This window comes from Callorhinus ursinus, unplaced genomic scaffold (genome assembly GCF_003265705.2).
Source record: "Callorhinus ursinus isolate GAN/ISIS: 27379988/994484 unplaced genomic scaffold, GSC_fseal_2.0 scaffold6, whole genome shotgun sequence".
NCBI classification, from domain to species: domain Eukaryota; kingdom Metazoa; phylum Chordata; class Mammalia; order Carnivora; family Otariidae; genus Callorhinus; species Callorhinus ursinus.
The window spans coordinates 74,111,858-74,131,321 of NW_027397068.1; the positions used below are offsets into that span (position 1 = coordinate 74,111,858).

Below are 19,464 nucleotides of genomic sequence, written 5' to 3' on the forward strand. Positions count from 1 at the left end.
CAGAGAACAAGACGGGGACACATGGTGTGTGAGAGATGAATTTGACTGACTAAAGTTTAGGAAACATTACTGATTTCATCTTGCATTCTAGCATTGTAGAATGAGCCTAGCAGAATCTCAAGCCAAAGGAAAGAAGAGAATTTCAGGAAGGCTGAGCTCTCTCTGGGTTGTAGTGCTGCTCACCACACCCTCTCATTTTCATCTCTTCCCATCAGAAGAGCCCCTGTCACTGACAGACACTGACATGTGGCCTGGGCAGGAGGAGGAGAGAGGCTGCAAGTAGGAGGTGGGGTCTCCAGTTCAGAGGCCTTTATCTGTACAAAGTGATCTTGCCTAGCGTGCAAGGTACATGGTGTCCATCTGTGCCAGGACTGGGCTGAGGTTTCTGAGATGCATGAAGCCACCAGGCCAACAGTTGGTGGGGTCAATGGAAATCATAGGTCATTGCAGGTCCATTTTGCAGGAAACGTATAGAAAATAGAAGCTGGACAGTATAGAGAGCACATGGAAGTCATCAGAAGGCTTTTGCTGCAAGGCTTTTTATCCTGTTCTAATTACAAATCTACAACCATTAATGCAGTTGTTGGTACCAGTTATTTATTTTGGAATAAACCCTGCCAACAGTAATAAGATAAAACAGGAAGTATATATTAAGCACATAAGATTCTAGTACCGATGCCAATGGTGTGCGTGTTTTTCCCCCTCATACCAGGCAATTCTCAGACACCAATACATCTCCATTTTGGTATTATCTACCAGGAGATGGCATCAAACTGCACAGTTTAAGGACTACAGTCCTCTAAAAGTATGCCTCCAAAATCCCATGTCCAGGCTGTCAACTGAACCTCTGACCCCCTGCTATAGATCAGAGATTCTGACCCACCTTCTATAGATTGGAGGTTCCAATGACCCCCTCCTTGGGTTTGGCTAATTTGCTATAGCGGCTCACAGAACTCAGAGAAACATTTTACTTATTAAATTACCAGTTTAGTTATGAAAGGATATAACTCAGGAACAGTCAAATGGAAAAGATGCTTAGGGCAAAGTATGGGGAAAGGGGTGCAAAGCTTTCATGCTCTCTGAGTGTGCTACTTTCCCCAAATCTCCATGTGTTCACCAACCCACAAGCTCTTTGAATATAATCCTTTTGGGTATTTATGGAGGCTTCGTTACAAGGCATGATTGATCAAATCATTGGCCATTAGGGGATTGAACTCCATCACCAGAGCCTCTTCTCTCCCTGGAGGTCAGATGTGGGACTGAAATTTCCAAGGGTTACAGCTCATGGTTGGCCCCCCAAACAACCAGCCCCCATATCTCATTAACATAACAAAAGGCACTTATTTTTATTTTTATTTTGTTCCTCTAATCACTTGAGAAATTCCAACGGTTTTAGAAGCTCTGAATGGACAAAGACCAAATATATACTTATTATAAACCACAATATTACAGTACAGAATTCTATTTCTCAAGAAAGTTCATGATGAATATACAAGTTGCATAGGGGTTACCCCACATTTTTCATCTACCAGAGGGACTTTTAAAATATCAGCCACCAGAGTAAGACCGGAGACACAAGCCTGCTGCAGTAGCATCAGAGTCTACCACAAAGTCCATGGTTATTTTAAGAATGCTGTGCTTGATTTTACAGAGGCAGCTCAGAAGGTACATTTGCATATTACTCAGTGAAGTGTGGCTTTTCATTTAGATCAAATGACTGCTCTAAATTAATTTGCTCAGTTTTGATTCCAGGTTTTCTTGTGCATGTACAAAAAGGTAAGTGATAGCTGTTAGTGTTAGTTTGCTTAGCAGAACTTCATGAAGAGTTAAATTGAATAGTCTCCTATTAGTGCCCCCACCATACGATGAAAATGGAAAATCTGTTAATTCCAAAAACTGTCCAATTATTCTTTTCATGTAATTCACTGACTCAAAGTAAAGCTTCTGGAAGTTTATGCTCTTGATGGCAAAATATTTGACATTATTGTGAATTCTACTGTAATTCAGTTTGAAAGTTCAACATTGAATATATTCCTCGTTTTTAAAATGACAGTATGAATATATATTTTGATGGAATATAACATCATGGTTGAAAACAATGTCCTTACTAAATTTAGGAACTTGTGGAACATGCTTGAATTAATTGTGGTGTGCATATTACTCATAACTGTGTCAAACAAACTGTGATATTCCACCAATCAAAGCAGAAAGTATAGCTGCCAAAATTTACAAATATTTTTACATGGAGTAACTGAACAACAGAGTTGTGACAAAACTGATGTTGGATTGAAAAAAAAAAAATCCCTCTTCAGGGTGGCAGTATGCACTGTCTCTCTTTCCTTCCCATCATCAATCACATTTTTAGGAAAACTTCAGCCTTAAAAAAGACTACAGATATCCTACTGAAAGGTGCTAAAATAGGCCAAAATATGCCACACTGTCATAAGGATTATTTTGAGCTGAAGGCAACTGAGCAGAAGGACATATAAGAAAAGCTCTTCCCCTTCCCCTATTTGCCTAAAAGCAGGACATAAATTTGTGAAGGTCCCCCTCCTCCCCAGTAACCCCCCCATCAGGAAGGACAGAAGTTAATCACTGGACTCTTATCAGCCCACAGACAGAACCAGAAGAATCTACATGACAAATTTCAGGAATGAGCCCTTATCTTCCATTAGTCCCCCGTATATTTACCGTCCCACAATTTGCTGCTGTAGAAGTTAAATTCCTTTTCCTTTGTCTTGGCATGTCTCTACAAATTTATTGTTCTTTTGTTAAGAAGCTAGATGAGCCCAAGTTCTACCCACACCTTTGAGGTACTCATCTCCGGATACCCCCATGTGTATGTGTGATGCACATGTTAATGAGCTTCTGTCTGTTTTTCTCTTGTTAGTCTGTCTTTCATCAGTATCCCAGCTGGAGAAACTAGAAGGATAGAGGGAAAATATTTTTCTCCTTCCCTACACTACAATAGTATTAACTACTTTACAAGAACCTTCTAAATTTGTTTGTATTTTATTTAAAATCAGTTTGCAAACTTTAAAGTATTTAATTAATGGAGTACCCTAAATCTTCCATCTTTTGAAGCTTAAAGTAGACATAAATCACTAAAAACAGTTTGTGAGAAGACATTTAAACTAAGCCCTACAAAAGTAAAGAAGAAATGATACAAAAGGTTTCCATTCTGGAGTCTATAATTGAACTCTTGAGATACTTCAACTTGTGGGAAGAGTTCTTTCATACAACTCCTACTTTTAATCAGATAAATTTATATTTCTATCATAAAGAAGTGAATTTGAGAAAAGCTTCTTATTTTGCTGCATCTAAATGTGGTGGAGCTTTCAAAACACAAATAAAAATAACTTATTTGGCAAGTTCTGTTTTATAAAAAAAAAGTTTGTCAAAGAAAGGTTCTTTGAGTAAAGGAAAAGATAATACTTGGGCTAATAGTAATATTTATTCTGCCAGTAATATTTATTCATTTTTTTTAAAAAGTTAGAATTGAGAATAGTCTCAATCAAAATCTCTAAGCTTACTCCTAGTAGAGGGAGATTGTTCTCAAAAACATTACGGTCTACAGAGAAATATTAATTGGAGGTGGTAACAATTTCAAATGCTTTAGTCACACTACAGCTTTGAAGAAGACTACACGAAACTGTATTTCTAAATTTTTTAAAAAGAAAGTAATGCAAAAATACATTTTGAACAAAATACTGAGTACATAGTGTTGGAGACAGATCGATAGTATTCTAAGAATAATAAGGAATGCAGGGGTTAGGGACGGTCATCATCATAAAGGCACAACTAATGGAGGAAAAGGGGGAGAGAGAAAAATCACAGAGACAGAGAAAGGGAAGAGTTTAGTGGAGTTTAGTGTCCAGCTTTTTTTCTCAACATGATGCTCATAGTTACATGTAGTTCAATTCATTTTCATCACTGTATGGTCTTTTATGTTCATACCACATGATGTCATTGATTGACACTTGGTTTATGTCAAGTTTTTAGCTATCATTAATGATGCTGCTATGAATATTCCTTACACATGTTTCTGATGAACATAAGTATGCATTTCTGATTGGTCTATACCTACAAGTGGAATCACTGGGTCATATGACAAGTGTACATTCATCTTCAAGGATGTACTGCCAATCAATTTTCTAGAATGGCTGCATCAGTTTATGAGCCCATAGTAGTATATGGGAGTTTCAGCTGCTTCATATCCTTATCAGAACCTGGGCTTGTCAGTCTCTTAGATTTTAGGTATTCTGTTGTTTGGGTACATCATAGTAACACACAGCAGTTTTAATTTGCATTTCCCACTTTTGAATGTTTATAAATCATTTGGATAATCTCTTTTTTCTATCAAAGTATTTTGCCCATTTTTCTATCGTGTTGTCTTTCTTATCAATGTGTAGAAGTTCCTTACACATTCTCAGCCCTTGATCACTTACATGTGTTGCAAAATTGCCCACTCTGTGGCTTGTCTATTCACTCCTTTAAAGTGCCTTTTGATAAGTTCTACATTTTAATGTAGATGAATTTATCAAACTTTTCCCTTATAATTGATTTTTTTTACCCTGTATAAGAAATCTTCCTCTACTTTAGAGTCACAAAGACTTTACACTATTTTATATTCTAGAGGCTTTCTTGTTTCAATGTTTATATTTACATCCATAATTCCACTTGATACTAACTTTAATGTATGATATGAGATAAGAAGTCAAGGTTCACTTTTAAACATCAACATTAAACCACTTTATCCAGAAGTATTAACAAACAGTCTTTTCTCCCATCTCTGTGATTCCACTTAATTACAACCAAGTGACCATATATATGGATCTGAATATGGGCACATGGCTTAAAAATATCATTTTATATCTGGAAAAATACTTATAATTTTCCTAAGACAAACTAAAGGCAGGACAGCTAAGCAAAATACTTCTGCAGGGAGGAATACACAAAAGACAGCAATCAGATGATTAAATGGAGCAGAGATATTCAGAGGGAACAAAGATGAAGACTGGTTGAGAGATACCACCACTTGTCATCCAGGACATGCTCTTCCCTGTGCCCTTAATCCTGGACATCTCTCCTGGAGGACCTCAGATGACATCTTAGTGAGCAGGGCTCCGCCCCCAGCGAGGAATCACCCTCCTGCTGGGGGACCACAGAGCGTGTGGGCTGCTCAGTTGCTCTGGGTTTTCTTGTGCTCCATAGCAGGTACCACGTCCTCCTCGGCTCCCCATCACAGTTGCTGCCACTGAAGCCTCCCCAACTATTTGTCCCAGGGAGCTCCTCTACGCTCCACAGCCCTAGGAACCTGATCATAGCCTCTCCTGTTAAGCAGTAGGGGCCCAAACAATGCCTTCTCTGGAGGGAAGGAACCACCCTCACAGAAACCCCAGACTAGAGTTATCCCTCATACCCCTCATTTCCTGCCTGCGCATTAGTTGGTGCCGTTAATCCCAAATAAACCAATAGCCACAACTCTGCAAATACTCCTTCAACATTTAACTTCTATTTGAAATCACCCCTCCTCAGCCTAGTCCTATCTTCTAGCTACAATCTCTCTTTTCCCACAATTAATTATCTTTTTTTTTTTTTTTTTTTCTTTTGAGGCAACGAACATATTCCCAAGGCCACACAGTATGGTCGCTAACTAGGGGCAGGGATTTTGCTGTCAGTATCATTGTGGAACAAACACAAATACAGATCCATGCCTTCTCTCCATTTTAAGAGCAATGTGACCCTCTCTGGGCAAGTAAGATACCCTCTTTGTACTTTATTTTTCTTATTTGTACAATGGGCATAACATTTATCTCAGAGAGGCAAAGTGATCAATATACATGCAAAATATCTAACAAATATCAACAGAGCAGTAGAAATTGTTACCCGTTGTTGAACCTCCGCTGTCCTGGGCAGTCCTAGCCTCGTGGAATATATAATTAGGTCAGATTATCTTGGTGTGCATATGGGTCTGGCCTGAGCATATATGAAAACAATCCTACACAGTCAGAAAATACCACAAGGAACACTTTCATTCAGCCCGGGAGAAGGAACCGGATCTGGAGACTGACAAGGGCAGCCCCAGGTGTCAGAGTTTGGCTTTGGGAGTTAAGGTCTGGTCATTTCCTGGGTAGCAGGTAGGAAGAAGGTGTGGCAGCAGACAATGTCAGCGGCGAGCGGACCGAGTGTAAAAGAAGAGGGAGCAGGCCAATTAGTGCATGCCTGGCTTAAACTCACACAAATTATTCCATGTATTTTTTCTTTTTAATGCTGTCTCAACCAAGTTAAAAGAATCGTTGGAAAGACATGGCCTAAAAAAAAAGAAGTTGGGGTCCCTGATTCGTAGGAATGACACACTGAGAAAGTCCTCGGGTGTTATCAAACTCTGCCCTGCCTGAGCCAGCCCTTTTCCACCACACCACTCACTGCCAGCACAGACAGCTGTCATCTGTTTGCCCCGCGTCCCATCAGCTGGAAGCACCTAGAACAGTTAACTTGAGTCCTAGATGAGCTCCGCAAATACCTAGTGAGTGAACAGGTTGACTTTTCAGTCCTCCCTAATGTTAGAGGAGGTGCTAAGGATGGCAGACGCCCGCATGAATTCGCTTTGCCCGTGATACCGGTGTTGGAGGACACCATTTTCACACACTAACGTGTGCACGTGACGGTGTGAGGACTGTCACACCCGTACGCGGAGAAGCCCTCAGTGCTGTGGAACTGTGTATCTGGATCTAGAAACCCTGGAGACTTCTTTTCCAGCATGCTGCAGATAGAGGAATTGAGGCCATGCTTTCTTTGACGTGAAATTTGCCAAATTAACAAAAAACAGAAACAAAAGGTCGTGACCCTTACTTCAATAAATAACTCTGATTGCACTCCAGGTTACTGAGACTATTGCTTGTTTGGTTGTAACTAACTCTACAAGCTGTGGAAGCAACAAGGGGCAAATCTGCAAATACTTATTTCTACAGGTCAATGGGAATAAATAGCTATGTCAATGGCGTTTGCAGAGGGAAAGGTAGGTCATGTCACTGCTTACCACTAAGCATGTCCTAGCCGGTAGAAATTTCCCAAGGGTATGAAATCAGCACAAATAATTTGCAGTGGAAATAATCTCTTGCTCTCACCAAATTTATAACCAACTGCTAATTACAAAGATAAAATTGCAACTAAAAACAAATGAACAAGGGGAGCCTGGGTGACTCAGTCAGTTGGGCGTCTGCCTTTGGCTCAGGTCATGATCTCCAGGTCCTGGGATTGAGCCCCATGTCTGGGCTTCCTGCTCATCAGGGAGTCTGCTTCTCAATCTCTCTCTCTCCCTCTGCCCCTCCCCCCCGCTCATGTTCTCTCTTTCTCTCTCAAATAAATAAATTAAAATCTAAAAAAAAAAAAACTAAAAACAAATGAACAAGCCACTTACATTTTTCTAAGTAAAATATTGCTAATTAAAAACTATGTGATTATTTATTTCCAATGAAAATGGACCTTAAAAATAACGTGTGGCTGTCAACGAAGTTCTAGCAAAGCCACTTGGATGCTTTATGGAGACGGCTGCTTCCTAACCTCCACCATCAGAAAATGAACTGCTTAAAATCCAGATGTTTACAACATGCGCAGTTGACCTTAATGGATACAAAAGTGGTCCAAGAGGATTTGCAATATTGTCCTACTAGTGTCAGCGGGGGCTGGTGTGCACCTGCAGGAACAGTTAAATGGAAAGGTGAGGCATATGAATTTCATGCACAAGCATCTGTAACGTCTCCAGGACACCCCGCTGATGCAGACCCTTGCAGTTGAAATCTACAGGGTTCACTGCAGGAGAAATGAAGGTCACTGACTGACATTAAAACTGACACGGCTCATATTTCAAAGTATCAGTGTTGATAAACTATTTCTTCTGTTTTCATAAGCAACTGACCCCAAACGATACAGCTGAGAAATCTATATCCTAAGGTTGGACTTCCCAAAATTTGACTTTTCCCCTTACTCCTACGAACACTGTAAAACTCTCCATTGATTTCTGATTAAGTTGTTTCATTCAGTTTTGGAAAATTCTATTAAATTCAGAAGGTTTCCCCCCCCCATTTGTTTGTTTGTTTGATTTCTAAATTCCAGAATAATTACTAGGGTGTTGTATTAGTTACAGGTGTACAATACAGTGATTCCACACTTGTATACCTCACTCCGTGCTCATCATGATATGTGCACTCTTACAGAAGGGGTTTTCTAAAAGGAAAGTGTTCCATAGGAAAAGAACTTGCTTTCTGTTTGCTGCTCTGCATGAAAGCAGATTTACTTTAATTCAAATCGGTAAACATTGAAATCTCTTTGACGCAAAGGCTCGTGGGGACATGTAGCAACAGCATGTCTGTGCATCGGCCACGTCTGGACCCTGTCCTGTGGCGCGTGCACCCCAGAAGGCAGATGGGCTTGTACAGAGCTCGGATGTTTCAGCTCTTACTGGTCTTCCAACCGTCTTTGTATCTCACTTTACTGCTAGTATTTTCCTTTTCATATGCAAAGTTACCTTCCAGCCCCAGCAGACAGCCCTGCCTTTTACTCCACAGAGGAAACCCAGACCTGCAGGGGGTCAGGTGTGATGAGAGACGGCACCAACCCCAGGGACCTCAGTACAGGCTGATTCAACTCCCTCCTCGGGGTGTGACCAGATGTAATTTTTACAATGTCCTAGCCTCAATTTCTTCATCTTTAAGACAGATATTTGAATGATTTGAAATAAATTTAGTGAAAGAATTATAGGTAATTAAGCACTACCTTCCTTTTCATTTCAAAGAGCCAATGTAATTTCTTGTATGAGAGATTTCACCCATAGGAAGAACTCTCCATCCTGGAAGGGTTTATAGCAGTTCTCTCTCAAGAGTGTGCCACACACACTCTTTCAAGAAAGAAATCACTCCCAGCATACGCAGAAAGAGCTAACTCCCATGAGGTCTGGGGCACAGTGTGAAGTAGCCTGCTTCAAACTAGAAGACATATCTTTGAAGTTCCCTGTTTCATCTTAAAAAGGTAAAAGATATTCCATGCTACTCTGTAACAGACTTCTGTTTATTATGATATAAATGTGCTATTCTGATTTACCTCTCTCTGTAATGCTATGTAAAACAGACGCTCTGAGATTCTCCCCTACTTATATGAAACTATCTTTTGTTCCCGGCATGCTACATTACCTAGAGTATACAAGCTATTTCTCTAATAAGAGAAATACATAGATCTGTCAGCGCAAAGCAGGTCTCTAGTGCTATGACGCACACACACACAAAATCCAACACTTCTTCCATTACAGAACTAAAGCCATTTACTGAAAGAGGCCATGTTAAAGATTTCAGTTAAATTATATGTGGCTATATCTGGAGTCTCTGAAGATGCTCTTCAGACCCCGATGAATGTATAAAACCATCAGTTCCCATCTAATGCCAAAATGTCAAGAAACAGTTAAGTTGATAAAATATAACTGTTAAGCAATGTCTTGAAATTGGACAGAAAAAGAACTTGTATATTAATTCTAAATCACAGCATAAATGCCAAATATAACTAAAATTAAAGTGTGAATTGAGAGGAGAAGCCTAAGACATAACACATGTATTCAAAGGAAAGTAACTAAGATACCCATTTTTTAAAATCTCTGTTAAATGAATGAATGAATGCATACTAAAATACTGCCAAATGATAGTTAAATCACTCTCCCCCTGGATACCAAGAGCAACTACAAATGGACTTTGAGATAAATCTTTACTAATCTCCAAACCCAAGTAAATCTTTTAAGTCTGCAATCCCAAGGCAGCATTACTTCAATAGGCTGAATGAATTTTAAGACAAATTTGAAAGCAAGAAAATTATAAAAATACATTTATATCAAACAACAATGACATCAAAAACATAAGTCTTCATTGGAAGAGTTGAGGAAAATTATAAGGTAGTACCAGTTCTTAGATTTAATGTCCTACTAGGAGCTGAGATTTAAAATCTGTTTCTGGAAAGTTAAATCTTGGCTGTGCAAACATGGTTATTTCTTTTAGTTTGTCTTCAGCTTTGTAAACTGAAGAACGGCAGAAAAGGTGGAAAAAAGTGCAGGAATTCACTAGGCAGCCTCAGAAGGAGCAAAGCAGAAGGGTGGGGATGAGTTCTTTCTTTTTGACAAATGGTATCATGCTAATAATTTCTCTGTTTTGTAATTTTCAAATTTTACATTTTAAATTCTAAGGATAATATTGCAAAGTAAGATTCAAGAAGCAGAAATACCGTTTTCTCCCAGGCAGGATGCATTGCAAGATACACATACTGGTCAGGGAAAGCACACAAATTTCACCATGCCATTGGCCCTGTCATTTTCATATGGCAGAGTACTGCCACTCCTAAGTCGAACTGAGCTATCCAGGAGTGTTCTGAGCCTTTCTGATGGAATTTCTACTGGAAATACGTAACAAAATTATGATGTAAGTGATGAATCACTAAATTCTACACCTGAAACTAATATTACACTGTATGTTCACTAATCAGAATTTAAATAAAAACTTGGAAAAAAAAAGGAAATACATAACAATATCGCCGTTCTGCCTTTAAGTGCTGTACTTTCTGTTCTTGGCTCAAGTTTTTGGTTGTTTTTTGGGTTTTTTTTTCTTTTTGTTCAATTCACTACTTTTCGTTCATAAACGTAAGACTATCAACTGATAACCCTGAGTGGCTGCAGATCAACTCACTACTATGGGTGGAGGGAACCACGTGGCTGGATGGCAGATGGGAATCTGCTGGTTCAGGTAAAACCTCAGGCTGCTGTGGTTCTCAAATAGCTTACTTCTCTAAGAGAGGGTTAAATATTTTATTATTTTTATTTTTATTTTATTTATTTGACAGAGAGAGAGAAAGAGCACGTGCAAGAGCAGGGGGAGGGGCAGAGGCAGACTCCCCGCTGAGTAGGGAGCCCCATCCCAGGAGCTCGGGATCGTGACCTGAGCCGAAGGCTGATGCTTAGCTGACTGAGCCCCCCAAGTGCCCCAAGAGAGGGGAAAATATTTTATATACAAGGTAAACTCGAAGGACACAAACCACATACATGAATAAAATGTTAAGCCTAATATCTGGAAATGAATAACACATCTATGTTAGACACATAGACCTTTACATATTACAACCACAAATGTGGGCTGTGGAAACAAGCGTCACTGAAAACCTCATCTTTTATTTCTGCATTTGTCAGCAGGTAGGACCACAAACAAGTGTTTTCTCAAATGATACAATCGATTTATAAGCTGTGAACAAGCACTGTTCCTACCTCTTGCAAGCTTTTAAAACCAGCCAGAGCCTTATAGATGACCTACTGCAATTCTCAGACTTGATAAGGAACCTGAAGGCCTAAGAGATTATGTTTTTTTCCTAAAGTCAAAAAGTTAGCTTAGTGGTGCTGGAGACCCTTGAATATGTTATTAGACACTTATTAAGAACGTAGATGAAAGATATATTAATCTCTTTGTATACAAAATTGTATGTTTGTAAAGCACAACAATAAATAAAATTTCTACCTTGCAACCAATTTTCTACAATCTCTTTTAGAGGAGAGAAACAGAATGAATACTTCCTAACTCATTCTTTTTTTTTTTAAGATTTTATTTATTTATTTGACATAGAGAGAGAGAGAACAAGTAGGCAGAGAGGCAGGCAGAGGGAGAGAGAGAAGCAGGCTTCCCGCGGAGCAGGGAGCCCGATGCGGGACTCGATCCCCGGACCCTGGGATCATGACCTGAGCCGAAGGCAGACGCTTAACTGGCTGAGCCACCCAGGCGCCCCTTCCTAACTCATTCTATGAGGCCAAAGTTACCTTAATGCTAAAACCAGACAAAGGCAATACAAGAAAACTACAGACCCATACCTCTCATGAGCATAGATGCAAATATCCTCAACAAAATATTTGCGAATCAAATACAGAAAAGCTTCAAAAGAATTATATACAATAGTCAAGAGGGATTGAACCCATGGATGAGGAGCTGATTCAACACTCAAAAATAAATTAATATAATCCATCATAGACTAAAACAGGCTAAACACCAGACTAAGAGAAATTTCACATGATAATATCAGTAGACACAGAAAAAGGTATCGACAAAATCCAACACCCCCATTCATGATAAAAACTATCAGAAAACTAGGAAAGAAACCTGAAGCTTTCCCAATAAGATCAGGTACAAGGCAAGTGGGTCCTTTCTGGACCACTCCTTTTCAACATCACACCGGATGGCTTTGCTAATGCAAACAGGCAGGAAAAAGAAATAAAGGGATACAGATAGGGAACGAAGACATGGAACTGCGCATGTTCACAGATGACGTAATAATCTCTGCAGGTAACTTGAAAAAAGCCACAGATTAATTCCTGAAATAATAAGCAGTTACAGCAAGCTTGCAGGATACCAGGTTAATATGCAAAAGTCAATCACCTTCCCATATGCCAGTGACCAACAAGTGCAATTGAAATTAATCCTCTGGTTTTAATCTATTATGCAGTTAATGATGGCTATTTTGACTAATGATGGATGATTAGGGTACATACAAAAATAAATAAAACAAACATAAAATATAAATAGATACCCCCAATTTGTATTTTCAATTCTGTAATTAAATAACTTGATTTATCTCCAGGAAGATGTGATATTTCAAAATCCAAACCAAATACATTGAAACATATATTCACAGGTCAGAAAACCTTATATGAATAAAGGACAGATATTTAAGTGAATGAGAAAGTAACTGCAGAGTCAATCTTTTTTTTTTTTTTCAGATTCTTCCTAAAGCTTTCATACTGAGAGAGTTCTGCATTTTTCTCTCACAACAGAAAATGCAAATAAGCCAAAAAAAAAGAAAAAAGAAAATGCAAATAAGTTAGAAATGCTCGAACTTGCCAATAAAAAAAACAACAACAACAGATATTAATGACAAAAGTAATGTCCTTCAGCAAATAATCAAAAACTAAAACTATGAACATAATACTAGAAAAGATGCAGTCGGGAGCCCTCTGATAGGCAATCATGGTCTAAAATGGAAATAAACTTGGCGATACGCATCCAGAACCTTAAACATGTCCATTAACACTGACCTTCTGTTACCATTTCTATGACACTATTCTTAGATTCGAAACAAGCAGTCGATGATTTTTGGAAAGGGATATAGATTTAAGGGTTACTTAATTTAATATTTTTAATTAGAAATAATTCAAATCACCAGCAATAGGGAAATGATTAGAGTATTCCCAAATGTTGAAATCTTAGGTACCTATTTAAAACAACAAAAAAAAAAAACTTGTTTTCATAGGATATATCATAGCAGGGGAAATTTCTCATGATGCAATGTGAAGTGGAAAAAGCCAGATACAAAACTACCTATACAATATGATTACATTTTGCACCTGCCCCCCACCATGTATACATGCAAATACTTAGGCAAACTCAAGATGTTGGAAAGAATTAAACCAAAATCTTACTAACCATGAGGGTAAAAAATCCTTCTTTTTTTTAGTTTTTTTTGTGAATGAATCACTTCTAAATTAGAAAAGAAAGCATTTGCAGGAAAAAAAAAAAAAGAAACCACAACAATCAGCAAAGTACAACATAAAGTATTGGTGTGTCTTCATGCAGGTTTTTATGAAATCCCTATGTATGAATCCTTCACTGTAAGAGGAGAGGGCTTCTTCCTTTATTTTACACACAGACTATTCCTCTGCTCCCTTATATACGAAGGGACCTCATTCAGTCAAGTGGTTGGTTCCACACACACACTTAAATCTAATTGAATACAGTAACTTCTATTTATAAAATCCCCTCAAAATAGACGAAAAATTTTATTGCAACAGACAATATTACTTTTCCAGCAATCATCTCCCTGTGCATCTGGGAAGTGGCTTGTTTCTCTGGGTGGATGTTGTGAGTTACTAATATGAAGGCTATAGCTTTGCAGCAGGAAGCATGGAGAGCAATGCTCGGGGTAAGATAGTACGATCAATACTACATATCTTAATGCCATCTTTACCAACTCTAATGGAAGGTTTTTAAATATTGGCTGGCAGGCTGCATTCTGACTTAGAGAAAAACTCCTTTCTCCTATGAAAAACTGAGACGTGATTTTAATTCCTCAGTGCTTGCAGAGCAGTTGAGCTCTCAGTTTTAGGACTCCCCAGCTCCCCTCCTGATATACCAGACAAATCAACTGTTCTTGCGAGTTGAAAACATTAGCCCGTTGCAATCATTCACCTTACGGGGGGATATTGGAAAGCTGCATTTTAGGCAATATTGTGGTGTCCCCTATCACAGCAGGAAATTAAAAAAGCAACAACAACAACAACAAAAAAAAAAAAAAAAAAAGCCTCATTTTTAATCCCTTCTTGGATACACATTTGTCTAACAGATGCTGTTAAGGATTTTAGGCTTCTATTTGTCAATATTTTTATTTAAATTTATTAAAGGATAGAAGTGTTATGTTAGGAGTGTTAATAATACCCACTAACCACTAAATCACAGAGCTTAAGGTAACTTTAAAAGGCCACCTAACACTCTCCCAAGACCAAAGAGAGACAACACTGAAATGCTGAGCGTATTTATCTGTCCTTGTTTAAAAGTCTGGAACAAGGAAGATTCTTTGACTTTATTCATCAATTCACTTTGGCATTTTACTAAAAGCTCTTCTTGATATCAGGGCTAGGATCCCTCTATTGCAATTTGAGCTTCTAGCCAACCTCAGAGAATGTGGAATAAAGCTATTTTCTGTTCATCTGAATAAAGTAAGGAGTTCTACTCTCAGCCACCAACTCTGAAGATCCAAGAGGCTTGGGTTTTTCTACTTGGTCTTTGCCTCCCGACCTGAAATTCAAATCTAGTCCTTATCTCTGGTTTTCGTAACACAGTGTCTCCACATTTTCTTTCCTCTACTGAGATTAGACATAACCGGGTCCCAAACTAGCTACATGCTTTTATTTTGGGTGTATGAATATATGTGAGGCCCCACTATAAACACTGGGCAAGTTATATGGGAGAACTGAAGTGTGTGGAAAAGACATTTTAATAAAATGTTGGGGCACCGGCTGGCTCAGTCAGTAGAGCATGTGACTCTCAGTCTTGGAATTGTGAGCTCGAGCCCCATGTTGGGTGTAGAGATGGCTTAAAAATAAAATGTTATGGATCATATATTCCAAGAATGAATAGTGCTCATAAATTGTTATGGCATTCCTAACACTTATTTTTTTAAGATCACACTACTTTTAGACACAAGTTATCTCACTTATATCTTTAGCATACTATTTGGCCACTGACCACATTAAGGATTTGGCACTTTAAAAAGTTTGATTATAGTGAAATATACCCATATTGGGTGAACGGCATCGAAGCTTTGACCATGGACCACACTAAGGATTTGGCACTTTAAATAATTTGATCATACTGAAATACACTCACATTGCATGAATGGCGTCGAAGCAAAGCAGACACTCCTCAAGAAAGAGAAACCACTGAGGAGGTTCCCACGAGAGGCCACCACTGGGAAAGCAACCTGTGGAGGGTGACGGTGTTTCCGAGCCTTACCTGACGTCGGTACACGTTATGCAGGTGATGTCTCGACTGTTTGTCGTAATCAGGTTCAAAGCTACTGACGTTTCCTTGTCAGAGGTTGGGTGTGCTCCACATTTAAAGAAAAATTCCTAAAAGAATGAGAACTCTGTGAGAAATCTCAGGCATGGAGCTCAGCTGGCCATTTCCCATCTCCAAACATTTTCACAGTGAACAATCTCTTTGAACAAGAGAGGGAATCTATTAGTAGGTATGAGTTAGAAGTAAGTCCACATCAAATCTTTGGAGGGAAACTAACACCCTCATGCCAAACTAGTCTGCAATCCCCTTGTTAGGAGGGTCCAAGTGTCTCTGCTCATCTTCCTTTGCTCTTTCAGCTCTGGAGCTGGGGAAATGCTCCGTGACTCTGGTTTAGCGATGTCCTTCCATGATAAGTGAGTCTAGTAGAATAGCACAATGTCAGTGCAGGAGGAAGCCTGAAACAGTATCTCACAAATGAGGAAAGGGAGACACTGAGCCATGAAATGATTTGTCCAAAGTCAAACAATCAGAGGTGAAGGCAGGAAGTAACCAGACTTTCTAAGGGGAAACCCAGAGCTTTTTCCATGGCCCGCTACACAATCGGTCAGTTAACAGCAAGGATGTGATACAGAGTAAAGAATCGAGGGAACACTCCTACGAATAAGCATGTTCGAACACGGAGACTTACACAGTAGCAGAGTGTGACTCTCCTCAGACACTTCCCCAGCCATTTTCGGCCTCTGTAGAGGGTCCCAGAATTCCCTGGGAGACTCGGACCATGCCCCCCCACGCTAAGCAGCAGGGAATGTTCTACACCTGTACTTGTCTCCTTAATTGGCTTCGCCAGCCTTGTCCTGCACACTTGGCTTTTCACGTACGTCACATTCTTTTGATTGCTTATATTCTCCCTTCTCAACCCAAATCTTCTTTTTATTTTTCTTCATTTCTTTCCCTTGTTATTTCTCCATTTGTTCACACACCCCTTTACCCTTGGTACATTAAGGTGCTCGGCACAGTAATTGCTCTACCTCTTGCCTGACAGTCTACACCTTCCACAATAACCACATCCATGAAGTGAAGTTCTCTGCTGCGGCAAAAATCCAACACAAGTTTATCACTGGACAACGGAAGAGCACTTGCACACCACACCTCCATTCGAGTATAACTACCTGGAATATGGACAGTAGTTCCCCTTGAAACGCTAGACTCGACCTTTTATTACAGCTCCAGATATTAAATGTTTCTGACTTTGTGGGTCCTTGTTGAGCTTTTCAATCTGCATGGTAGTCTGAGAGCACCCACAGACAACATGCAGATGGACACCTATGACTGTGTCCTAATACAACTTTATTCATAAAAACATTTGGAAAATGGGATTTTGTCCACAGGCCATCATTAATGGTCCACCCCTGATATAGACTCTGAAGTATTATGGAATCCCTTATTCATATCTGTATCTTAACAGTGCCCCGCAGAGAAGAGGCATTAGATATATTTTCTTAAATGAAAAAATCAGTAGGTTTATTCAACAAATTCTACCATTATCCCTTTATACATTTGACAGCACCACCCTTCATTTATTCTTTCCCAACTTACAACCCAACTAAGCTCATTCTCCTCTGACCTGAGATACAATGAGTAACACCTGTGGCTCTCAAACACCCGTTGCACCAGAATCACCTGGTGGAGGGTAGGGGTTGTTACGCTAGACGTTGCTGGGCCCCACACCAGAGTTTTCTAATTCAGTAGTACCGAAGTAGGGCCCATGATTTGCATTTCTGCCATGTTGGCAGGTGATGTTTTTACTACGACTTTGGGAACCACACATTTGAGACTCATCAAGTTATACTGATATTGGTGGTATAGAGAGTAACTGTTTATTCTCTCCGAAGACAACAGCTGTAACACACCTCCGCTTGTCACATCTGAAAATGATGCCATGTCTCAGGTAACAGGTGTTACTCTCCAAACATCTGAAGTGTGCCACTGTACAGAGAAGTGTCCCCAAGCCAGCTGTTTGGAGCCCAGGGTGTCCTTATTTGCAAGTGTCCTACCAACTCCAGATGGTATACCTGTTAGCCGGAGCCACTCCTGCCTGCAGCAAGTGGCATACAAGTCATCCTCCTGCAGTCCCCAGCCCCCCAGATGAGGGTGTGCCAACAGTCTCACTGTAATAGACAGGGTGGCCGGTGCTTCTGATGAACGCCTGTTTAGGTGTGTCCAGGCGTCATACCTATGAGCCCAGGTCTTTCCCTGGAGTGGCATGGGAATCGTACTGATGGCTTTCTTCTCTCTCTCTTTTTTTTTTTTTTTTACCAGAGAATGCTACCTTCTTCATACAACCTTTTGAAATGTTACAAATCCTTCAAAGGCCAGTTCAAGGATGTTAAGAAAAAGATTTAGAGCAATTCCTGACTGCCAAAACAAAAAGCGCGGAGGACAGGAAGGACCCTTATGAAATACACTGAGCTAGTGGCTGTGACTGTTTTCTGCAGATGTGGAAGAAATCCCACTTGTAACACAAAGTAAGTCCTCCAAAACAGCTGAGCTGGCGGGGCTATTGAGAAGGTATTTCACAAGCAGATAAATAGATAGTATTTCTGTTTTTTCTTAGCTTGCAAAAAACTGCCGGTAGATGTTCAGCTAACAAATCACAAACTGTTCAAATACCAGATAAAATCCAGCCAGATAAAAGCCCAAATCCTTTTTACTGGGGGGAAATGGATGTTTATAGATAATAGTATAAAAAGTTACAGATATTCGGAAAATTCCAGGATTTCACATGGGCTGATAAAACTAAAATACAAATTATCAACTCTGTATATTAAAATTAATGTCCCATCAGTGAATTTCAACACTTTCCCCACCAATTTTTAAGAAAGGAGGTTCTTCTGTAGTGCTAGAGTAATTGGCAAGACCGGCGGAGGGTCTGAGACTTCACCCTGTGTGCAGGCTCACACGTTAGCAAGCCACAGTCTTGCGGTTGCTGGCGAAGACACAAGACTCCTGGGTCAGAGACAAAGGACTGCGTGACTCGGAGCTCAGGCAGAAAAAGGTATAGACATGATGACCATGTCAGTTCCCCTGCTCCCCAACAACTATGGGATGAAGCGGATGAAAAACAAGGTGCTACAAGTAAGTGGTTCTGAACTACATACAGGGGAGGACCCTGAGCTTAGGGAACCCAGATCTTTAACAAGGAGCTTCAAGCAAACCTTCCTTTTGTCCTGAAGGGCAATACTGTCTTCACTATAATGGATAATAAGCAGATCTCTCTGCGACCTCCTTGAAAAGATCATCCAGAACAAGAGGGTAGTAGGCGCCTACCTCACAATGTGCAGAAATGCAAGAGAATCCTGGAGAACTGTCTCCCTATAGAAGTGACACCTTTTCTGACTAATCACTGGTGTGATCCGGTCATTTCCTGGCCTATGCCATCAGTGGGCTAAGATGTTGGTAGTCTTTTGATATTTCCATTCTGCATGCAAAATACACAAACAATAAAGCAGAGCAAAACAGAAAACCTTTAAAAAAACTCTACATTGGGGAGGACATCTGTCAATCCTAGTGAAAGGAATCCTAGCTCCCTTAAATGTGGGTGAAGAAAGATTCTCTTAGGGGCACATCCCATCTTTTACTAATGCTAGCTCAAGATAAATCAGCTACAAAAATAGAGACACAAACCAAACCAAACCAAAACAAAAACAAGTCCTATAAAATTAAATGAATTCTTCTACCTACCCAGGAACTATAGTTCCCATGGGCTGGCTCTTTTCATTTGGATCCATATACTCAATTCTGGGAAGCCATAATTAATTAGGTATAGAGTTAAAAGGTATGACAATAATTGGCCAGTTTTTATTTTTTTCAATGACAGTAT

General features: G+C 39.7%; 1 protein-coding gene across 3 annotated transcripts in view; it reads right to left on the reverse strand.

Moving 5' to 3' along the window:
• PRKN (parkin RBR E3 ubiquitin protein ligase) overlaps positions 1-19,464 on the reverse strand; it is a 1,304,062-nt gene that overhangs the window by 570,397 nt on the left and 714,201 nt on the right. For all 3 annotated transcript variants that reach the window (XM_073894189.1, XM_073894188.1, XM_025866444.2), the window contains exon 6: positions 15,579-15,694. In XM_073894189.1, the coding sequence (XP_073750290.1) occupies positions 15,579-15,694 (116 nt within the window). The remainder of the gene's footprint in view (positions 1-15,578; positions 15,695-19,464) is intronic.